This window comes from Vidua macroura, chromosome 6 (assembly GCF_024509145.1).
Source record: "Vidua macroura isolate BioBank_ID:100142 chromosome 6, ASM2450914v1, whole genome shotgun sequence".
Taxonomy (NCBI): domain Eukaryota; kingdom Metazoa; phylum Chordata; class Aves; order Passeriformes; family Viduidae; genus Vidua; species Vidua macroura.
In genome coordinates, this window is record NC_071576.1 from 47,862,080 (window position 1) to 47,884,913 (window position 22,834).

Here is a 22,834-nt window from a genome sequence, read left to right on the forward strand (position 1 = left end):
CTGTGTATCCCAGTCCCTCATCATAAACCAGGGTCCCAGTAATCCTGTTGTTCCGAGGACAGGCACATCCCTTCCTTGCCCCATAGTCAGAGGTGCTGCTTGGAGCTGCTGAGATGTTTCAGTCTCTTCAAAAGTGTGATCAGTGTAATAGCTGTACAGGTGCACTAATTTGGCTTCTTTTAGCTGAACCAAAGGACAACGGATGGGATTGTCCTAAAGCATCTGAGGGATTGAGCAGCATTCATCCTTGTGCTAGGGCTGGTGCCTGTGAATTGCTTGAAGGATGGCTTGATTTCAATCCATCATGATGTAAATCACTAGCTTTCATCTCCTTTAGCCTGTGCTCTTTGTGTTTGCACTTTTAAAAGAATATTCCCCAGAGAACTGCTGGCTCTCCCTGGTTAGTAACCATTTGGAGGTATCTCTTTTCAGCTAAGTGTAGCCTGTGCACTAAATTTAGTACTTGCATTTGCTGATCAGGATGGTACACAGAACATTTAAATGGCTTTATGGCATATCATGCATATAGTCAGACTTCATTTTTATGTTCTACTACATTAGAAAAATATGATTGATTCTTTTGTGTGTGAATGTCCAGCTGCCTTTGGATGGAGATTTGCATTCAATTAAAATGCAGAAATTGGCATTTTAAATCTATTACTTGTTAAATTAAAACCATGTTAAATGTTCTGGACCCATGAGAAAAAAAAAACTGTTTTGCATCTGAAGTTAAATGATGTATTAAACAAAGGAAGTTATTATCTATCAGAAGGGAATTGAATGGATTTTTTGTGGTCATAATGGCCTTCAAGATTTTTAGAAGTGATAGATCTCATCCTTGCCCACCTAGTTTTAGATCCAATGTTGGAATGAAGAAGTGAGCATTACAGCTTTTTTAGTTCCCATTTGGTTTCTCAACTTTGAGTGACCTGAACTAAACTGAAAGGGAGAAAATGCTGCCTGTGCATCTGCAGAAAAGGTTACAGCTGCCAAAAGCCATTTTATCAGCTCAGCAAATTCTGGTTGCAGGTGATTTTTTATTTTTTCCCCCCATTTGGGGGAGATTACTTGACCTAAAAGGTTGGAAATAGCACAGGTAACTGCTTGAGAATTCATTTTTATTTAACTTAAACTATTTTAAGCTCATGTCTTAATATAGATTGTCATAATTCAAGCTGTTTTGTAAATAGCTGCATTTAAAGAGCAGAAGTATGTTTGGTTTTCATTTCCAGAAGTGCCCTAACTGTTTTGCTGTTTACTCACTTGTGTGCCTTAGTCATTTACATTTTACTGAAAGCTCAACACAAGGCATTCAACATGAGTGAGGGGTAGCTGTCAAATCTTAACAAAGAAACTGGGGGGGAATGTTCTGGACCTCCTCCTTCACTTCTTCACACTGCCTTCTCTTGCAGGGAGCAGATCAAGAGGGTGAAAGACTCAGATGATGTTCCCATGGTGCTGGTGGGGAATAAATGTGACCTCCCTGCGCGGACAGTGGAGACCCGGCAAGCGCAGGACCTGGCCCGGAGCTACGGGATCCCCTACATAGAAACATCTGCCAAAACCAGACAGGTAGGAGGAGACTTCTAAACAAAATGGTCTTTTTCTTTTCTTTCCTCCATTGCTGCCCTGGAGGGGCAGGAACGGGTAGGCACCACCTTGCAGACAGATGGGCTGGGCTTAGTTGCTTCCTCAAGGCTAAATGCTCCCTCCCTCAGGGTGGTCTCTCCCAGTCCAGGCTTGAGCCTCCCATCATGAGACATGCATCATCATGCTGTGGCAGCAGTGAAGAGAAGATGTCTTCTCAGGGCTTTCTCCAAGGGTCTGGAATAACTTCCATAGTCACTGCAAGTCAGCTAAGCTCAGGTCACTTGGTTAACCTCATCCATGGTCTATTTTGGCAGAATATACCAGTGCTGAAAGGACCATGTGGAGCTCCCAGAGCACAGAGGTAGAAATGGAACTGACACCTTCAGTGGTCTAGCGGTGGCCTTTCTCTTGGGTGGTAGACCTCATTCAGACTGCTGAGAGCTGATGAATCTTGGGGACTTCAGAGATCCTTATCCTCATGGTTGTTCATTCAGTCTTGCTCTCTGTTTAAGAGCCACACTCAGGTCCCTGTTAGTCTCTCCAGCTTGGTTCTGTACCTTTATCTCTGCAATCTGCAGAGTTCTAGGGACACCTTGCTGGGGAGCAGAGCCCTCTCCTCTCTCCACTGTCCCTCCTCAGAGTGGGCAGCTGCTTCAAGCTGTGCTTTTTCCCCAGGGCGTTGAGGATGCCTTCTACACCTTGGTGCGGGAGATCCGGCAGCATAAGCTGCGCAAGCTGAATCCTCCGGATGAGAGCGGCCCTGGCTGCATGAACTGTAAATGCGTGGTATCGTGACTGTGGTAAGTGGTGGAAGCAGGACATGAGGTGCAGTGGGGGAACACTGGAAACTTGGCAGGAGGCGAGTGTAGATGCACTAGCCAGCAAACAAGTGCAACAGGATCAATTTCACCAGCAGGTATTGTTTAATGAAACACCTTTTGGATTGATAGAGCGTTTTTCTGTGAAAACATAGGTAAGTCAAAATTCCCACTTCCCTGAGGAAGTGTGTGGCAGGAAAGGGTGGTTTTATTTCTCCCCCTCATTTTGTGCAACAAAATTCTATACAACAGAATATTTTAAAAAATAATATTTTGTTGTGCTTTCCCCAGGAAAGCTTTTTCCCATGCTGCTGCTCTAAAAGAGGAGTTAAGCTGGTGTTGAAGGTGTACAGATCACTGCATGCTCACCAGACTGAATCTGGAAGGGTTCAGATGAAGAGCTGGCTGGGTGCATTGCCTCCTAATGCACTCACATAAATTGCCTCATCTTAAAGCTTTAGAGCAGACCTGTCTCGCTGTGAAAAGTCCTGTGTTCCTCAGAAGAGTTTTCCCCATTAGATAAATCCCCTGGGATATTTGGAACTGATGCAATGTTGAGAATTAGCCATAAGGGGGCTGTTTGCTTTTATAAATTGTGTGTGCTGGAGCCAGAAGCAGTATTTTTCAGATTGTTTATGTTCACTTGCCTGTTTTTCTTTTTCTTTCCTCATTGTTTTTGTTTTTTTTTTTTAATTATGAATGTATTTAAAACACTGCTGGATAGCAGTCAGGGAGAGTTCATATTATTGTCCCTGCATGTGCTGGCTGGCTTTAAGTGAAAGGCCTGGGAACATCTGTCTGTGTAACAAACTCCTTCATGGCAGAAATTTAGAGAGCGGTAACTAGGGACAAGTCCACCAAGGAGATCTATCTCTAAGGTCATCTGGGACTGGGACAAAAGCATGCATGAACATTGCCCTTAATGTCTTTTGGGGATTCTCCCAAGCACCTGGACTGGCCTTTCACCCCTTTAAATAACTGCTGGAGTCCTAAAGAGAAGTGCACTGTATCAAGAGATGGTGTTAATAGGGTCTCATAAAGGTGGAGATGAACAGCAGGTTTCCTCTGATGCTTTTTGAGCTAGAGGCCATGAGCACAGCAGAGCTCTTCCTCCTGCCCCCCACTCAGAAGGAAAAAATGCAACGAAACAGTGCTGGCAACATTTGCTTCTTACGAGCAAACACCCACCCCAGAGCCCCACCCCTCCACTCCCAGCTGAGGGGTGTGAGGTTGGCTGGGGGCTGAACTGAATGCTGTGCCCAGCACACTTATCACTGTTAAGGGAGATTTTCCAGATGTTTGTGTCCTCCAGATGTTCAGGAGCATTTCCTCCAGATGGCGATATGAGCTCAAGGCTTGTTTCCTGCTCTGGCTCACAGCTGACGGCATGGGCTTGGCAGCCAGTGCTGCTCCCTTACACTGACTGCCAGGAGCCCAATCCTTGTCACAGCCCGGTGGCAGCACCAGCTTGGGCAAGAAGGGCTGGGAAAGAGTCACTTGGAAACACTCCTCTCTGTTAAGAGAACATGCCCTGCAAGTTGCCTATGTCTTTTTCTGCTCAGGCAGAAACTGGAAACCAGACCTCCCAGCTTAATCTAGCTGCAGTGCCCAAGAGCAGAGAGGGAGGAACATTAAGGCACAAAAGGAGAAGTGAGGCAAAGATATGCTGGGATTTGGGGAGAAGAAGGGTGGGTGTTGTGGCCAACAAAATTTGGCTTCATTTGCCCTGGACTCATTTTGTGGTTCCCGTCATCCCTGGAGGAGGTGGAAAGATCTTGCAAAACAGTGCCCCCTCCAACAAGGAGGTTCAGAAGGAGGCAGAAGGTCTGGTGAGGTGCCCAAAGCTCACTCATTACTCCACTGACTACAAGACTTGTTCCCTTTAGCAGATGTACAAATGCTTTGCTGAGACAGGCCCAGACCTCTAAGACCTGTGTAGCCTTTTGCTTTGCTCTGTGGGCACTAACAGGGTCATCCCAAAATGTGAGGGGTGAGTACTGGGAACAGCCCCGCTTGTTCTGATGGAAAATGGGTGCTCATGAGTGTCCTTTTCTGTTTCAGCTGTCTGGACCGTGTCTTGGCAAGGTTCCCACTGTGCAGTGTGCAAGGAAAGAGGTGAAGCAAAGGAAGAAGCAACGGATTCAGAGGAGGAATATTGTGGGGGGGAGAGGAGCAGGACGAAGAGGACAGGGGGAGCACGAGGCCCTCCAAGGACTATCTCACACTTCACCCAAGTCTGCGGCAAGCGACATTTTTTTTTTTTTTTATCCCCATCCCCTCATCCTTTGGCCTCCTCCCACCCCGGCAACTGTACAAAGCCACAGATAGAATCACAGTAAATTATTATTTGATTGTCTCAACAAATCACCTTGGTGGCTGTGTCCTCCTTCCAGAGGCTGCTGCTGCTGGTGCTCTGGAAGGATTGCTGGTGGGATGGTGGGGAGGAAAGGGTGCTGAGATTTTCTCTCCACAGACCAAGGTCATGCTGTGGATCATGGAGGTGATTGAGGTGGGAGACACAAGCTCTCAGGGCAGGACAGCTTGTCTCTGTCTCCATCAAGTCTTTGTCATGTCCTCCTCAGCCCACCTGGAACTCTGCTGGCCCCAAGTTTTGGGAGGCTGGAAGAGTACAACCAGTCCAAACCTGTCCTTGGCACCCCTCGAGTGCTTTGCTTTCAGCCTAGTCCTTGTGGGATTTATGGCCTCAGATGCAATGCCTGGAAGGGAAGAAGCATCAGCAAGGAGATTCGAGAGCTGGTTTCACCTTAGCTGATACCAGTTTGTTGCTTCCCTGATTCCTTTCCTGTCAGCTCTTTCTGGCACAAGACTTCCCTCATGTGTTGTGCTCTAGAGGTAGAATTGGGACTTTTTGGTCCCCTCCAGCCCTAGCTATGCTAACACCTGTAGAGCACATACACCTTGGGCTGCTCCAGTACGTACAGGTAAGCAAATACTCGTCTGCCCTGTGCATGGCTTCCTGACTGGTGAGCATGTCAGGAACCCTTCTCTTGCACTGCAGAAGCTGTCTGGCTGCTCAGTAACTAAGACTAAAGGATTCAGGCTTCCAGTCCCTGGGTTTCGAGTGGGTAAGAGTGTTTTGGATAAGGGCTGATCTGTTCGGAACCCTGTCTTTGCTCAGCTCTGCTCCTTGGGGGTTTTTGCCTGAGGTCTGACCTACATGCCTTTCACTTGCAGCCCCAAGACAAGGCATTGTATTCAGTCAGCTTGGTACTCACTGTCTTTCCCTATTCCAAGCTATTACACAGGCTAATTTACCTGGCATCCAGAATTAGAAGCATCAAAGGGGGAAGGTGATCCAGCTGAGTGCAGCAGGGTGCTGTTCTGCATAGGCTAGCCCAGGCCTGAAGAGGTGCTGGGTTTGGCAGCCAAGGTTGGTCTGGGTTGGGAGCAGCGAGGGTCACGTGGCAAAAGTAGTAAAGGAAACGTGGTCACCCCCAGCACAAAGTCAAAGCCCACCTAGGGCTTCCCAGCATCCTTGCAGGCAACCTCCCATCCTACTCCCCACCCTCTGTCATGCCAGGCAGCAGCAGAATTAAAGCAACAGAATCCAAGTCCCATGCTCCTTGGGGGTGTTGTCTTTGCTTTTGGCCTGGGCAAGAGAGGACTTGTGCTAATGACTTGCTTTCTGTAAATGCCTGCTCTGAACTGCTGTAGGGCACAGCCCCCACCCTGGCTGCAGCTGCCTGGCACCCTGTTCCTGCAGAAGGGCTGATACTGGCCCCTGGAGTGGGAGAAGTTGCCTGAGGGGAGAGTGCCCTGCCTTTAGCTGGGTGTGCTGTTTACAGCAGTGTCTGTCCCTGTGCTGGTGGACTGCTGAAGATGCAGAACCTGGTGTTACATGGTGGGACTGGAACAGAGACTCCCAGAAAACCTCCCACTCTGTTTCAAGTGTGAAGACTGGAAGTATGGGTGTTGTTCCTAAAGTTGGCATTTTGTGGGCCACAGGACAGGGGTACTTTGTCCTTCTATAAGATGACATGGGGGCCTTTGCTTGGTAGTGTTATTGCACTAGGAACCTGGTGCTCTTTGTCTGCAGTAGCACTTATCCCTTTCTTCCTCAGGCCCTTGGTGAAGGATGGAATAGATCTATCTGGAGGCCTTCAGAAGAGAAGTAACACTCTGGGGCTCTCTCAAGGACTGGGTGGCTCTAACCACAGAGAGTCTCCTCCCATTTCTGTCTGGGAGACAAATGCCACAGTCAAGTACTGGGAGCTGCGGTCAAGGAAGCTGAAGAGCTCCAGGGAGCGCCAGGGCCAAGGTGTCTCACAGGGCAGGCAATAGCTGCAGTTCCAAGAAACTGGCACATCTTGGTGAGGATACGCTAGAACAGCACTGGCCAGAATATAAACTACTTAGAAGAGTTTGGTGAGAAGCAGGAAGCTGAAGTAAGAGTGTCTCCCTTTCAGAGAGGTTTCTGCTCTCAGGGTAAGATTTTCAAGCTTGTCAGACAGTCCTGGTCAGTGACAGACCATCACAGGAGCTCGTTAGTTTTTTGCTGTCATTAGGTCACAAGAAATCTAGACTCAGGTCATTTTTTAAGTCAATGCTACAAGCTGGAGATAGGTTAGGAGCAAAAGGAGGCGCTAAAAGCTTGATACCATACATCTTCTCCAAAAACCACGTATTAATAGTGTATTGTCATACTACATCTTTGTTCCAGGAGAAAAATTACGACAGATCAAGATACATCAGCTGTGATTTGGTCTGATCTTTGCTGTTGGCAAAATACAGATTGTATCACTTCTCTCAGGTGGAGTTGTTACTCTTGACTTGGCTTTTTCACTTGCTGCCTTGGTGCTGATGATTTGGGGACAGGACATCATCTTGCTGGCCCCTGACAGGCAGGAGGTCGGTACATGAGCTCATGATGTGTTCTGATGTGCTAGCTGAACTTCACGAGTCTGAAAGTAATACCAGGATCACAGTTTCACTGAAATGAATATAGGTTTGGAGAAGAAATTCAGGGGTTTGGAGTTGATTTTCCCCATAGTTATTCAAGGCACATTTGTTCTAGAGGTACCTGGACTGGAAGATGAAGTTTTCGGACACTGCAGTTGTTTCCCTTATGATAAGGAGTTTGTTGTGTACCTCAGTTCTGCTTCAGAGGCATGAGCTCAGGCAAGCAGAATGTATTTTGATTATTCCTGTTGCACAGCTGAAGCTGGAAAAGAGTCCAGAGAGGTGAGCTTTTTGCTGTATTTGAGTACATAGTTCATTTCTGGCTATTGTGATCTCTTCAACTGGCCATGGCAAAGCTGAACTAAACTTGTGCTGTGCTGTGGATTTCCAGCCAGCGTGAAAACCAGCTCTGAGAAGGCTTCAGTCAGCATCCTACTGATTATGTTGAGACTGCATAGCCCATGATGGAGGAGTGTCACCTTTGAACCCATACTTAAATTACAAAATAGCTGACGAGGTCTGTTCTAGTCCGGTCAGGTCCAGATATCTCAGGACAGACATATAATACATGTTCTTCCTCTCACATCATTCAAGTGCCCCACACCCTGTTACAGAGGGGTTGGGGCTCCAGAGACATCACAGCTGAGTCAACTGCCGGAATTGCTTACAAGTCCTTAAAGATGCTGATCAAGTGCTGGAACAGATCTCATGCCTTTTGGTCTGTGAGGGCTTCCACAGGAGCATTCTCCTAAACCAGCAGAGAGGGTGACTTCAAAGCAGGTGAGTGCATTGTGTTTGCCAAGGGCTTTGGCAAAGACCTGGGTTGTGCAGGAGCTGGCAGCAATGACTCAGTGCTGGAGTGAGACCTGAGATGTGAGGGTGGTGGTGGGGGCAGCTGAATGAAAGGTTGAGTATTACAGAGCACCTTTGGCTAAATGCTGGCCTCATCCTCCTCACCTGCAGCGTGATTGGGTAGAGGAGCAGACCAGGTTTCCCTTCTGGACTACAGCCACTGCTGCAAACCTTTCCAGCCTAAGCAGTACTTCTGTATCACTTCTTGCCTTCACCATAAAGGTAAGCAAAACCATTCAAGAAGCAGCTTCCCCAAGCCTGAGGTTATCTAAGTCTGTAGGCTTAGATATTCCAGGAGCAGGGCTCTGATGTGAGGCCAAGCTGAATGGCCTCCAGGGCACCAGAGTCACCCAGGCTCTTAATGGGATGGCTGGAAGAGGGGCTTGTGATATTGCATCCTGTGTAGCCACAGGTACCTCTGAGGGAGCTCATACCAGTTTTGGATAAAATTGGAAGTTAGTTTACTTTTCTATGTGTCTTAGGAGGAGCCTGTTTTACTGTGTGGAAGGAATAGCCAGGCTTTAGTGATTCCAATCCCTTGGACTCATGTCTTCATGTATGCCTTCTAAGCCTTCTCCATCTCCATCTTGGGCTCTTTTGTAACTGCTGCCAGTGAGTAAGGATGCTCGTGGGATGGGTCTGCCTGCTCCATCTCCTGGTGACATGTTTCAGCTGTGGTTTGATTGTCTCCTGGTGTCCACATCCTTCTAGGTGAAGAGGATGCTGGTGTATGCCATGTGGGCCTCCTCAGCCGCTTAGGCAGTAGGATTTGGGAGATGGTTTGGGAAGCGGTCAGACCTGCCTCTTTAAACTGCCAGGCTGTTATTTCCTGCTTTATCCTTGGGGATGTGCTGTAGGAAGGGGTGACATTGCTCAGAGGATGGTGTGACAGCCACCATCCTGGCCACCAGCAACTGGTGGGAAGGGGAAAAGGCAGATGGGCTTGGCCCCATATGCAACAACTTTGCTCGTGCCGTGGGTTGAGTACAGGGTCTGTAGCTTAGGAGAGCCATGGTACCAGCCCTAGCAAGGGCTGCTGGGACTGGGGGTGCCCTTGCTCTGCTCCCCAAGTCCCATCCACTGCTGCCATGTCTCCTCTGCAGCACACAAGGAGCACGATAGCAGCGTGCAGCTCCCACAGGTGCCACAGTAGCACCGCCATGGCAGTAGGACACAGCAGCAGGTGAGCAGCACAGCAAGCCCAAGAGGAGGAACACTCCCAGGCCCAGCCAAACTCCAACTGCCTCTGCCAAACTGGCTGGGGCACAAAGCTGCCAGACACAGCACACCCATCTCTCTCTCCCTGCTATATCCTGGGAGCAGAGCCTAAAGCAGCACAAAGCCTTGCTCCCTCCCTCAGTTTCTCTGCTCCAGGCTCCACTTAGCATCAATTATTCAGTGCCAACTGGCTGAAGCCTTGTGGAGGCACACAGCAGTTGATGAGCTTTCTATGTGGTGGGAGGTGGGCAGGGATGGTGACGAGCACAGCTGGGGCTTGGCAGAGAGCCAGCGAGCAGCAAGGACAGACCCCGTCTCCTGCCTGTCCCAGCTCCTGGGGCTGCCAGTCTGACTGTTCCTGAGCCAGGAAGGGCAGGAGCCACAGGGGGCTGCCAGGGCACCAGAGCTGAGCACAGCTTGGGGAGTTTGCAATTCTGCCTCGGGGACCAGCTCTGGGAGCTGGAGAGCTGCTGTGATGACAGGAAAAGGGGGATGATAATACTGGCAAATACCAAGTGCACAGAGGTAGGGGGAGGACCAGTGCCCAGCTGGTAAGACCACTAGCATTTAAGCAGCAGCCTCAACACCATCTATGACATTCATTTGCTGCTGGTCCCAATGCTGTCCATCAAATGGGTATCTGTAACCTTGGGCTTTAGGATTATCCTACTTTTGTCCCCTGTGAGCAGCACTCAGGCCCTGGGGGGCACAGGAGGGGGCAAGGGGTACTGCTGGAATGACACAGGGGCTCTGCACCCTCCTATCACCTCAGGGACATGAGCACCTCCTGTGCTGACACCTCCCTGCTGCAGGGAACATGCCATGACCTGGTGCTCCTGGCAGCAGCTGGAGGCCAGGCATTCAGTTCAAGCTGGATACCAGGCATGGCTTATGTTCACCCCGAGGTCTTACACTGCTCTGGTAAGAGAGGGAAGGGCTTAGGCTTACCTGTTGTTAAGTCCCAGGGTGTGGTCTCCTCCCCCTGGGAAGGATTCTGCAGTGGGAGCTTGGCACCCCAAAACCATACCTGGGAGCCCCATCAAGCACCAGTTAAAGGCTGGGTACCTCTGTGGCTCCTGCATTAGCTGGAGGGATGCTGTCAGAGGAGGTGGTGGAGCCATGCCTGTCCCTGGTCCCTGCAGGATGAGAGCACCACAGCCACAAGGCCACAACCAGGCAAATGCAGGGAGCCTGGGGATCAAGCATACCAATAAGCAGTATCTTACTCTTTTTTTTTTTTTTTCAACAACCAAGTGAACCAAGGCTGTTTAATGGAGGAACACAACCCTGAAACCTAGTACAACTCACCTTCCCTTGGGGAAGCTGCCCTTCTGGACACTTCTGCTCTCTCTTTGACGGGAATGCTGTTTTAGCAGTTGGATAAATGCCATATCTAAACCCTGCACTGCCTGTCACGTAAGCAACCGTGGCAGATGCTCAAACCTGGTCCCACCTGGTACTGCCCGAGAGCCAACAGGTTTTACGGGAGCTGGTGGCCAGGAGGTGACACAAATCAGCTTGTGCAATGAGGCTGCTTGTGAGCACCTGGAACACAGGAGGGATCAGGTTTGCTTCACTCCAGCCTGGGTGGGGATCTCACCCCTGGTCACAGTGCTGCATCTCTGTGCTGGCATCCAGTGTGAAATGACACAGGAGGTGTGCCAAGAGCTGCATCCTCAGGCTGCTTCTGTAACAGTAAACACTGTGGTGTTCAGTGGTGCTGGGGCTTTCTTTTTGTTCTTCTGTGGTGTTTCATACCAGGTTTTAACCAGTTAATATAAATGAGCTGATTTAAGGCCACTGGAGAACAATTTTTGTTCCTGTTTGACGTCTTAGGTGTGGCAGGGCAGTAATAGAAGCAGGAAAACCAGCCTATAGCACTCAGTGGGTAATAAACATGGGGATGCCAATTTCAGGCACTGCTCTTAAATCCTAGGGTGCCATTTAGCTACTTCTGACCCTGCCATCTGCTGTCAGTCTTTGTGCTACTCTGGCAGAGACAGATGCCTTGTGTTTACCATAAACATGCTGCTTAACACCAAGTGGCAGCTTTCTCTCAGGCAAGCCAGAACACTGCTCACACTTAACACCTCAAAGGCAATAGTACCATTGTCATCTAAGCCCAGGAAGCCCTGGCTATGAAATCTGGGGTGTGTCAGAGGTACTGCTCACACACAGCTTTTTAAAAGGCATCTTCAGCTGTCAGCAGCACCACCTTACACTCCCAGTAGCTGCTGTAAAGGTGACTCAGCTCAGCCCTGACTCACTAGTGTGAGTCGCACCCACCCACCCACCTGCTGTGTGAGGAGCTGTGTCCACCCGCTCCCCCTCCCATCCAACCCTCCCTACACTGCCTATAGGCAGGAAAACAAACTCCAAACACAAAATCTTGGCCAAAAAATAAGCTTCAGCAGTGCTGCTGATCAGCAGCTGTGTGTCAGAAGGGATGCTGCCCTTTGCTCAGCTGGGAGAGGACAGTGGTAAGTAGAAAAAAGCATTTTTCTTTCCACTGCTGCTGGGGCTGCCTGGATTTAATTACAGTAGAAAAAGCAGCGAGGAAAGCAGAGATGGAGCAGGATGGACCTGTTGCAGTTGAAACATACCCAGTGAACCAAGCTAAAAGTCATCAGGAGAAGGCAACCAGTCTTGGTGCAGCTTCTGTTCCTGTAAGAAACCTTGTGGAGTCTGAATTTATGCTAAACTTCTTTAACCATTATTACTACAACCATGTAGAACACAGCATCAAACACTCTGGACAATTTGGATCAGCATAAAAAGGAATGATTGACTTTTTTTTCCAAAAAAACCCTTCCTCTAAAAAAACCAAACTGAACAAACAAAAAAGCAGACATAAAAATGTTTTTTCTTAAAAGTAATAATTATAATACATTGGAAAGAGTCATGGAAGAAGCATTCCACGCTGTAAACAAAAATAGCAAATAAAAAGGAAAGCAGACAGTAGCCAGGCTCTCAAAGTGCATGGTCAACCTCTGGCCCTTGCTGGAGCTGGGTCCCATGGCTCATGCTGTCTGTCAGTGCTGCAGCCACTCAGAGCGCTCTATCACAAACAACACAAAGAAAAACAAACTAAACCTAAAAAAACCCAAACCCACAGCATTGGTCTTTACCTCTACATGGAAGGCAGCAGGGCCAGCATTGTCTCAGGGCTGCAAGAGCAAGGATGGGGGGAGCTGCTTTCCCATGTTTGCTCACAGTAAGAGTGGTTTTTGCTGAGGGGTTGAGACTGTTGCAGGGGGCTGGGCAGGGCTGCAAGTGGCTTGGTTAGGTAATTTGTCCTGCTGAACTGCCACCCTCATCCTTCTCCTTCCCTTCCTATTCCCATCAAAAGAGCTGAGGCTGGGCCAGGCCTTGCTGCCACAGACCCACCATGGCTGCAGTTTTGTCTGCAGCAAGAGGCAGAGGAGGAGACAGGAGTGGGCATCTCCCTGGGGATCATGCATTGATGTGTTCCAATGAGAGCATCACACTAAGGACAGCAATGCATGTTGCTGGTGGTTCCCCCAGGCCTGAAGATGACTGAGGACCTTGCTGCTCATTCCCGTTAGGGCCTGGAGGGAAGGACAACTCCCACCCCTTTCCCCGTCAAAATTAATGTTGAACATCATGCACCAAATGCCATGCAATGAGTACTGTGGATTTGACAGCTCTCCACCTTTTTAAATGTTAATACTGCAAAACATCCCAGATACACTGTGTGAGGAGTCTGGGTGCACAAGCAACATGATGTGCAAAGGCTGTGTGCCTGAAATGAGGAAAAATGGATTAAAACAAGGGGAAAGAGGTCTCAGCTCTTGCATACGTGATGCTCAGCTGAATTAGAAGGAGTCCTATGTGGGCTTCAAGGAGAGGACAGAGCCCCAAGCTACAGAAGCCAAGTCAAGATGTAACCAGCAGCTCTCAGATGCTTGTTGTTGCTTCCCAGTGAGCTCCTGTGGACAGTGGGCTGCTAGCAAAAGGCAGTGGATATCTATCCTGAAATACTGCTCAGGTATTTTAACACACAAATAATGTTTAACTATGCACAGTTATGAAAAAACATACTCTAAACTGAAAACAATTCAAGCACTATTGTCCTAGAAAGGACCTGTGGTGTCTTAAAGCACAAATACTGAACATTCAAAGAGCACTCTTCCTCAAACAGCAATGCTTGACTCCTCACAACACCCCTGTGAGGTAGCTAATAGGGTTATCCCTGCTCTGCAGAGGGAGAGGATGGGCAAGGTTGGAGGCTCAGTGGAAGATGGGGCCTGGGACAGAGCTGGGGTTCCAATTGAAAGCTGAGGGTGCTGTGGTCTGGCTGGCTACATCCAAACAGAAATCCAGTGCTCCCTTTGACACTCCCTGCTGCAAACATAAACCACCACACATACACAAGGCAAAATAAACCCTGATAAATCATAGAACCATAGAATATGCTGAGCTGGAAGGGATCCCCCAGGATTATCAAGTCCACCTCCTGGAACCCACAAACTAATTTAGTGGAAGTTTTCTGCTGGGCTTTCAGGTAGGCAATTGAAGCAGCCTATGAGATAAAAAAAATAGTTTTCAAAGGCTCCTTAGAAATTAAAGGAGTTTTGCTCAGGATCTCTGTTGAAGGAATGGGAATCCCTCTTGCAGTCCCACCTAAGGTGGCACTTGCAGCTACCCCTTCTGGACAGCAAAGTCAAATCCAGCATATCTGGACTACTTCCTGCTTTTTCACTGATCTGGCTTCCTGATGAAGTCCCTTCACCTCTAGGGGTGAAGTAGATGCTGTAACCAAAATTTTGGACCAGCTCTTTCTATGGGTGTCTCCCCAGATCCCTGCACATTTCCAGCCAATGGCCTGGGCAGTGCAGAACCTTGGGATGGGGAGGAGATGGACAGACCTCTAGGACTTGGTGTGTGAAGGGCAAGCGGGCAAGTGGGCACCCATCATGTCCAAGTTTCCTTCCTGTTTTTAATTCTCTGTGGGCTCAACCAGAAGGGCTAAGATCAGGTTCTGGGCAACGTGCTCCCCCTTCCCCAATTCCTATGTCCTTTCCACTCTTGACACTTAACTTACTCAAAGCAAAAGTGGACTTATCTGGGACTCTGTGATTAGATGCCATCACACGTCCAACAGCTTGGTAGTGCAGGCAGGTTTCCTGAGCCAGCAGCCCCTTTTCCTGTTTGGGGAACAGAAAGGCAGCAAGCCTGCTTGCTGCACTAGCCCTGGGAAGGAAAGGCCAGCAGAGAGGGCACCCAGCCCAAGAGACCAGGCTGGTCTTCATCACTGTCCTTGTCACCCTGAGAACCTGGGCTGGCAGTCCCTCACCAGGGTGACACCAAGGAGATGTCCAAGGGACTCAGCAGCTGTTAAATCTGTCCTAAACACCATCCACCATGCCAGCAGGAGCCAGATACAGCCAGGCACTGCTTTGTGGAATTGCATAGAGGGGGCAGCAGGCTGCCAGTGTCCTGCCAGGATGCCATGGCACTGCCTGGAAATTCTGCTGCCTACAACTGCAGGTCTGGGAATGAAATAAAGATCTATTGCTACAAAGGCCTTTGAAAGCAATGCTGTAGCTACATCGATGGGGCATTGTAAAGAAAGCATTTTGGATTCTGACACCTTGGGCCCGCTTGCTTGGTTGTGGGTTCCCGCGGCAGACAGGAGCAGGAGAAAACACGCAACAAACTCACCAGCCCTGCCTCTTTCCCCAAGTGATGAGACCTGGGGAGTTTTGAGGAACAAAAAATGAAAGCATTTTCCAATTTGTCCATAGGAAACACACAAATCCAATCTGCTGGTATCTTCTAGCGCTGGTGGCCACCGCTTCGTCTCCTCATTGGGCGCTTGTACCAAAGCACAGCTTGACGTGCAATGGTGCTGTGCTGTCACACTGACAGCCCTGCTGACAGAAGGGGATCCTGTAAATGGAGCAAGGGTCCTTCTCCAGAACCCACTTCTTCTCCCTTAACTTCCCCTTCCCCGTCTCCACTAGAACGTCACCGATTTGGGCAGCTTTGCCAAGGAAGGAGAGCCTGAAAGGAAACTGTTCTCTGAGCAGGATTTGGCAACCTGCAACAGAAATTTTGGTTTGGGGCTCAGCGGGGGCCGTGGGGCTTTCAGTGCATTTAATGGTTTCTGGAGGCTTTTCTGGACCTCTACCTCCTCTGGGTCTGGCATAAGAGGTGGTGGCATGGAGGTGGTAGGCAGAGGATGTCCAGTCTCTGACAGAGGCAATGCCACCTGTTTTCTGTTCAAGAAGTCCTGCTCTGTTGCATGGGCCAGGTGGAGGGGAGTAGTGGTTTTGATAACGACATAGGGGCTAGTCCCTTCCACCACAGGGGATGGTGCCCGCTGGGCGGGACAGCCCTCAGCCAGCCCTGCTGCCTCCGGCTCTCTGCTGGACAAGATGGGCACACTGCCCCCCGCCTGCCTGTGCGCAGGCAGCGCACCCACGGCCTCGGGCCAACGCATGGTGCCGGTGGCACTGCCCAGCCCATTGTGCTGCAGGCTGAGGAGCTCTCCTGTGGATGCAGCTTTGGATGCCGAGTGCTTCAGGCCCATTTTGTCCGGCAGCACCGCCCTGCAGTACCTGTCATCTGCCACCTCCTCCCCGTGCTTGCTCTCAGGGGAGCCATCGCTCTGTGACGTGCAGGAAAGCCGCCGGCAGCTGGCTGGCAGAGGTTGGGGGGCTGCTTCGAGCACTGCGCCTCTGCTCAGGGAAGATGTCTGTTCTGCTGGCAGGGCAGCGGCATTTGGCTGCCACACTGCCTGGTCCGTAGCGGAAAGCTCAGCGGTGCTGGAGTTGGGAGGAGCCAGCCTGTTTTGGAGAGAGGAGTCTAAGGAGCTGTACTCAGCTGGGCCATGGAGGGAGACTCCATGGTCCACCACAGCACAGCCAGGAGCAAGAAGAGGCTGCTCTGGAGGCAGGACTGTGGGCAGGATGTGTTGCTGGGCCTGCATCTTGCTTGCCTTCAGAAGAGATGATGGCTGCGTGTCCACAATGGGCTCCACTTGACCCTCCTCATCCAGTGGCCACCCACCCAAAACAGGCACGTTCGTTGCTTCAGCTGCTTCACTACCCTGGAAGGTGAGAATCCTCGCTTCCACCACTGTCATTCCTCCTGGTGTGCCAGGAACTCTGTGGGGATGGGGCTCCCTGTCTGGAGTGTGCTCACCCACCTGGCCATTCTGGCCATTGGCCGCTGTGTTTTCCTTTATGGCTACTGGGTTGAGAGAGAGCTCCAGGCCCAGGGGTTTCCTTGGAAACTCCTCAGGCTTTGCTGCATTGGAAGCAGAGAAAACAAAATAAAACCCATCAGTTTGTGTTTGAACACCCTGAATGTAAGGAAGACAGATGCTTCCACACAACAGGTGTCAGCCCCTCTGGGCTGCCCTGGCTCCCAGCCATGCCAGCGGGATGCTCTGGGTCCCTGCTGGGCTGCCCACCTTCCCCTCTACCCACCTGGTGGGGGCAGATCAAACTTCATCTTTCGCAGTTCAGTCATTGACACCTGCAGCTGCTCGATGACAGCATCGTCCTCGTACTGCAGGGAAGCAGCAATTTTCTCCTGCAGAAATTCACGTAAATCTTCCAGTGTCATCTTCAGCAAGCGCTCTGGGGGATGGGAGAAAGGAGTAATGGCAGTGGTACAGACAAATTTCAGGGTAGCACAAGCGTGGGTTACACCACACTTTGGTTTTATCTGGGATTCTGTTGCTGTTCCCACTCCACAGTGGGACATCTGAATGCATTTGCCTCTCTCCCACCTTCCCACTATTGCTCAGGGTCATCAATACATATATATATCCATGCCACCTGAGCAGTAGCTTCTCAGTGGCAGGACAATGGCAGGGCTGGGAGCTGTGCTGATGAGGATGCAGGGTTTAGGCCATTTCTGGAAGTTCTCACCATTGCCTCTAGGAGGAGGAAAAACTCCATGAGACAGGCCCTAAGCATCGGGCTGAACAGCCACTGCCAGCAGCTGCCACCACCAGCCAGGGATGTCAACCTGCACCAGCAGGCAGAGGAATGCAGGAAGAGGTGCTGGCCCTTAAAGAGGTGATAGACAGGGGTGGGATACAGGCAGAAATAGGTTGTAGGAAGAGATGTCAACCCGCACTACACATTCCTCAGGGAGGTAAGATTTCACAGCCAAACTGAAACATCTGCCTGCCAGTTTCTCATTTTCTGCAGACAAATAGGATACGTCAAGATTTATTTCTGGAGAGCCTGTTCTTCATTTAACTGAAGGAAGAACAGGGTGGTTGGTTGCAGAAGCCAACACATGCAGTCCCATAAATTTTGCTGCCCAAAGGTTCTCATCATGCACTCCTGCCCCAGATGAAGGCCAAAAGATTGACACAGCAGGCTATCAATTTATGGGAGTAAAGGGGGTCAAAGTTACAAAGATCTTGAGGCAGAAACATCACTGCCTTAGTGTTATGCAAGACAACCAGGTTTTGATAATTTTAGAAGTGTATTAGTGGATTTACTTGTCCCTCTACAGACTTTTCAGTTGAGCCATCACAAAGTTCTGCAGACAGATGGGCTGCTGTCTGTATTGCCCCTAAAGGCAATTTGTGCAGCATAGTACATAGGAAGAGGTAGCTGGGAGCATTTCAGGTGTGGTTTCTGTGTGCTGAGCACAGCAAGTTCAACCCTTGTGGCATCTCATTTCCTCCCCTGGACTGTGCCTTTTGTGGCCAGTGCAGGGCACCAAGAGGCTGCAAGTGGCCAGCAAGGCTTTTCAGGTCAGCAGCACAAGGGTGGCCCAGCATGGCGCCACCAGAGCCATAGGTGATGCAGTCAGGTGGGACCTTACTTTTGTGCAGTTTGAGGATGGTGTAAGCCATGGCTGTCAGCACCCGCTCCCCTTCCAGGATGTAGATATCCCACAGCCGCAAGGTCAGCGTGAATGGGGTCTGTTTCAAACACACAGACAAATCACAAATGGGATGATGAAACAGAGGCTGCTGCCATCACTGCATCACCTTGCATCAAATCACACAACAGGCTTTGCAAGTCAGGAATTCATCTAAAACACAAATGTCTTTTATAATCTATGGCTTTGCCTTAAAGCTAATGAACTTGGGTGGCCGGGGAAATATTTGAAATCCATCCATAAATGCAGAAAAAAGAGAAACTTCCCTCACATGCTAGCATGTGGATTCCCCTACCCTGGAGAGAGAAGCATCATCTTGCAGCCTTGTGAGCACAAAAAACAACTTCTGTATCCATCTAGATTTCCCAGAAGGGCTATTTATGGGATAGGTCTGAAAGCCCAATGACACATCACTAAGCATTAAAAAAATCATTCATCTGGTGTCCAAAGAAGAGTTTTTTCTTATATACAGACTTATTTTCTGCCTGCTAAAAACACCTCTGCAAAAGGTTTTCATTTGCATCCAGACCCAATCTGACAAACAGGATTGAACTGATACCCAAAGTGATGGAGCAGCCCATACCTCCCAGCAAAGACCTAAGGCACCTCACCAACACAGAAATTAATATTAATCCTACTGAGATGTTTAGGTTCAAATTTAAGATACTGCACTGACTCTCCAGAGTTTGGCACAACTCACCACTGCAGCTCTTTTACCACTCACTACTGCAATTAAGGGATTTTGCATTTTATACAGCTTTTAGTGGCAAAAGCAGTGAGTTCCCTCTCAAGGGGAAGGGGCCATCCACTGTTTTATAGAAGACAGGGCAACAGAAAATTCAGACTGGAGCACACAGATGTTCTAAATATTAGCAAGTCTGGACATTGAATTCAAGTCCAGTAAGCACAATTCTGACCTTAAAAATGAAGTAGTCTTGGCTCAGGACTAGCAAATTAGCTCTGGACAGATCAGAGTAATTTTCTCACACTTCCACATGTTTCTAGTCCCAATCCGCTCCTTTTGCCTGCAGCTGCTGCACTGCTATTTGTTGAGGTTTGTGCCCCCAGCTCTTCTTTTTTCTATGTTGTCTCCAGAGCCAAAGTGAGGTTAATTGCCTTTGCAGCAGTGCCAGTGGGCAAGAGAAAGATCTCTCCTGACTCTGAAGTTTATACTGCTGATGCTGAGCCATCTCCCCATGACAGCTTGTGATGAGGCAGTAGGAACTGGCTTGTCATCAGTGACATGCAGTTATTTTTATCTTCTCCCTTATTAATTTTTTTTTGCTTTATGAGAGTATGCATAATATCTCACCTTATAAAATATTAACATCTTCTTCAAAGTATGATATTTACAAAAAAAACACAGGCAGATTAACCACACATGCAAACAGGAGAGCAGCAAAAAAACCCAGAGCATCCTCACCCGGTCAATGAAACACTGCAGGAACCACTTGGTTGTGTAAATCCCGGTGGTCATCTGCTCCTTGTCCTAGGGGAAGACAGCAAAGAGAGAAAGGCATTTCACCAGGCTGGTTACTGCAGGTTCAAGCAGCTCATAAGGCTTTGGGGAAGGTTAGTTGGTTGGTTTACTTTTTCTGGGATCTGGGTGCAGGATATGGCTGTGGTTCATCTCCCATGTCCCAACAAACCCCTGCTTTGCACACCAGTGTTGAAGCCCTGCTTTGGTCCTTTGCCCAAGACATCCATTGAACCTGGTCCTCAATGTGGCCAGACTTCAGCCATAGTATTGGAAAGGGATTTCTGGGAGAAGCTTTTCTGGCCTAATACCTACTCCAGGGATTTATAAAAACCTTCCAGGAGGAAGGTTTTTATAAAAAACCACTCACTCCTTGCAGACTACCATTTTTGTTTCCATAGCAATTCCCATGTGAGCCTCTCAGAGCACAGTCAAGGCAGCTTTGGAAGCACCACCTCATTTACATGGCATGGCTGCGACAGAAGCAGGACAGCCTGACAGGCTAAGGAAAGCTCCTAAAAACCTCACTATCACCACTTCAGTCTAACACTTTGCCATCTGGTGCCCAGTGCTAGGATATGTGCAGAGCTGACATGACCTCTGCTGCAAAGCCAATAAAGCAGCAGGAATGGGAAGAGAAAGAAGCCCATGGGATGAATGGCCAGCTCCAGCTTTGCTTCTGGCTGGTGTTGTGCACCTGCAAGCCTGGAGAGCCTTCAGGAACAGGAAGAATGAGCAGCTTTCTGAGTTATTCCCATCCCCTCCCCTGCAAATGACTATAATTAAGTGAAAACCTAACATGGCTCTGTTTCACTTTTACACCCATTTGCAGCATGAAGCAAGAGCTGTTGCAGATGATGGTAATACAAACACCTTTTGCTGGAGATGGGGGCCACCAAGCCTCTTGGGAGCATAAGAAAAAACTTTAGGAGTCTGGCCAGTGAACACCAGCTGTCTACACCAAATGCAAAGGGGGGCAAGGCAAAAGAAAAAAGGGAGAGAGCAGGTGCTGCAAAACAGTGGCCTGGACATAAGATGATTGGAGTTGGTGTGCCCTGCAGATGCTCCTGCAGCCACCAAATGGGCCTGTACCATCTGCTAGAGAGAAAAGCAACTGGACATGCCCAGGCAACAAAACACCTAGTAAATCTTATGTGCCTCCTGACTTAAAACAACATCAAAGCACTTGGAGCTAATAATTGCTGGAATAAGACTCCAGACAGACCAGCATCAGCCTTTGGGCCTTGCAGCTGGTGTAAGCACACAGTCCAGCCAAACTGCTGCTCCTCCTGCTGCAGGCTCTGTAAGCCTTCCTGGCTCTTCTGGGAAACCATTACATTTTAGCAGTCTCTCCACTAATGATGATCAGCAAGCAAATGATTACCATTCACCTCAGCAAGATTTGGGCAACCCATTTAATAAATGCCTGCCTCTGCAGCTGAAGCAGTCCTATATAGTTAGAAATACGTTCAGCTGTGCATCTGTTTGGCAGAACACTATATGAACTGCTTTATCATTAAAATGTGGCATTATTATAGGAAGACTGACAGTAGAGATACCATGTGCTTCTTCAGTTTGGGGAACAGTTTGTTTAAAATTTGCTCGTGGTGGGCTTGAAACCTCTGCAGCTTCGGGAACCCAGGAATGAAAAAACCTTGACAAGACAAGAGAAATAAATCAGGTAAGCTTTGCAGCAGTGACAGGGATAGTCTGATTATCTATAAACTCATCTCTTGCACTGTCTGTTGAAGTTGGCTGAACAACAGGGTGCCCAGCTACCTCCTTTTCACCCTCCTTTCCAGAGGTCACCCCTCACCCCATCTGAGCAACAGGACTCTCAGACCAAGCCCAGCTGGTCCTTTTCACCCAGCTCCCACTGCCTGCCTGCAACTTGGCATGGCCAAGAGCTCTCCAAACACACCTCAGTGCTTACCAAGGTTCAGAGAAAAGCCGAAGATGTTTGAACACCACAAGCTTGTTCAGTGTCCTGTAATCTAGTGGGACACATATTTAAGACTGTCCAAGGTTATCAAGCCATAAGGTTTAGCTCTCTGCCCATGAAATAACCCTCTGTGCATAGATTACTGCTAACGACAAGTAAGATGAAAGGATCTCTAATGCGTTTGAAGTAAAATAATACATCACACACTTAATGAAATTACATCTACATTTAGTGTGGATACTCTTGGATGTACTTCTGTGAGACTTCTTATAAACTCATAACCTTGAGTTAATTGATTGCCAAGGGCAAGGAACCCTGAAGGGAGGATAGCACTTCTGTGAAAGTGTTAATTACTGAGCATTAAAGCTCAGGTAGATACAACTCTTTTTTTTTGATAAGAGCTTGTCTGTCTCCAAGAGTAAGTTCAGCTCCCCAGTCAGGCTGCACAAGTAGTTCAGCCTCACCCACTTTAATTAAACAAATATGTGAGGAGAAACAAAGCTTTACTGGCCAACTTGAACAATCTTCCCTTCCTCTGGCAGACACCCCCTGCCCCCAGCCCAGCCTTACCGTGCATGGCGTGGCGCTGGTTGGTGAGCAGCTGTGCCAGTGCCCAGAATGCATCCTCTTCATTCAAGTACATCAGGAGGATGGCTGCAATCTGGCTCATCCCTTGGCAGTAGCTCACTTCCTGCAACGGTCAAGAGGGGCACACATGCTGCTATGCTGGCAGAGCCCACCATAATGCTAAAGCTGCCTGTACTCCCCTCTCCTCTTCCAAGGTCTGTCCCATTTCAAAGTCTTTACCATTTATGTCGAAATTCACAGCTCCCATATGTCTAACAGAACCTACCACATCACTGACTCATGGAGTAGTTTGGGTTGGAAAAGGACCCTTGGAGATTATCTCACCCAACCCTCCTGCCAAAGGCAGGGACAGCTTCCACCAGACCAGGTTGCTCAAAGCCCCATCCAAACAGACTTTGAACACTTCCAGGATAGTGCATCCACAACTTCTCTGAGCAATTATTTCCATGCCTCACCATTGTAAAAAAATGTCTTCGTTATGGCCAATCTATCTTTGGGATGACAAACAGCATGTAGCTCCAATGCTGTTTTGGATTCCTTCAGCCATATGAG

General features: G+C 49.0%; 2 protein-coding genes across 6 annotated transcripts in view; one reads left to right on the top strand and one right to left on the bottom strand.

The window, feature by feature from the left end:
- Window positions 1-4,772, top strand: part of HRAS (HRas proto-oncogene, GTPase) — a 39,926-nt gene extending 35,154 nt beyond the window's left edge. For both annotated transcript variants that reach the window (XM_053981489.1, XM_053981488.1), the window contains 3 exons: window positions 1,413-1,572; window positions 2,266-2,390; window positions 4,470-4,772. In XM_053981489.1, the coding sequence (XP_053837464.1) occupies window positions 1,413-1,572; window positions 2,266-2,385 (280 nt within the window). In that variant the 3' untranslated portion in view covers window positions 2,386-2,390; window positions 4,470-4,772. The remainder of the gene's footprint in view (window positions 1-1,412; window positions 1,573-2,265; window positions 2,391-4,469) is intronic.
- A 2,242-nt stretch (window positions 4,773-7,014) lies between these two features.
- Window positions 7,015-22,834, bottom strand: part of LOC128809462 (USP6 N-terminal-like protein) — an 80,015-nt gene continuing 64,195 nt past the window's right edge. For 3 of the 4 annotated variants that reach the window (XM_053981464.1, XM_053981465.1, XM_053981468.1), the window contains 6 exons: window positions 22,265-22,385; window positions 21,312-21,406; window positions 19,699-19,764; window positions 18,216-18,315; window positions 16,856-17,008; window positions 7,015-16,673 (listed from right to left, as the gene is read on the bottom strand). In XM_053981464.1, coding sequence (XP_053837439.1) covers window positions 15,382-16,673; window positions 16,856-17,008; window positions 18,216-18,315; window positions 19,699-19,764; window positions 21,312-21,406; window positions 22,265-22,385 — 1,827 coding nt within the window. In that variant the 3' untranslated portion in view covers window positions 7,015-15,381. The remainder of the gene's footprint in view (window positions 16,674-16,855; window positions 17,009-18,215; window positions 18,316-19,698; window positions 19,765-21,311; window positions 21,407-22,264; window positions 22,386-22,834) is intronic. The other variant, XM_053981466.1, reaches the window with a different exon arrangement.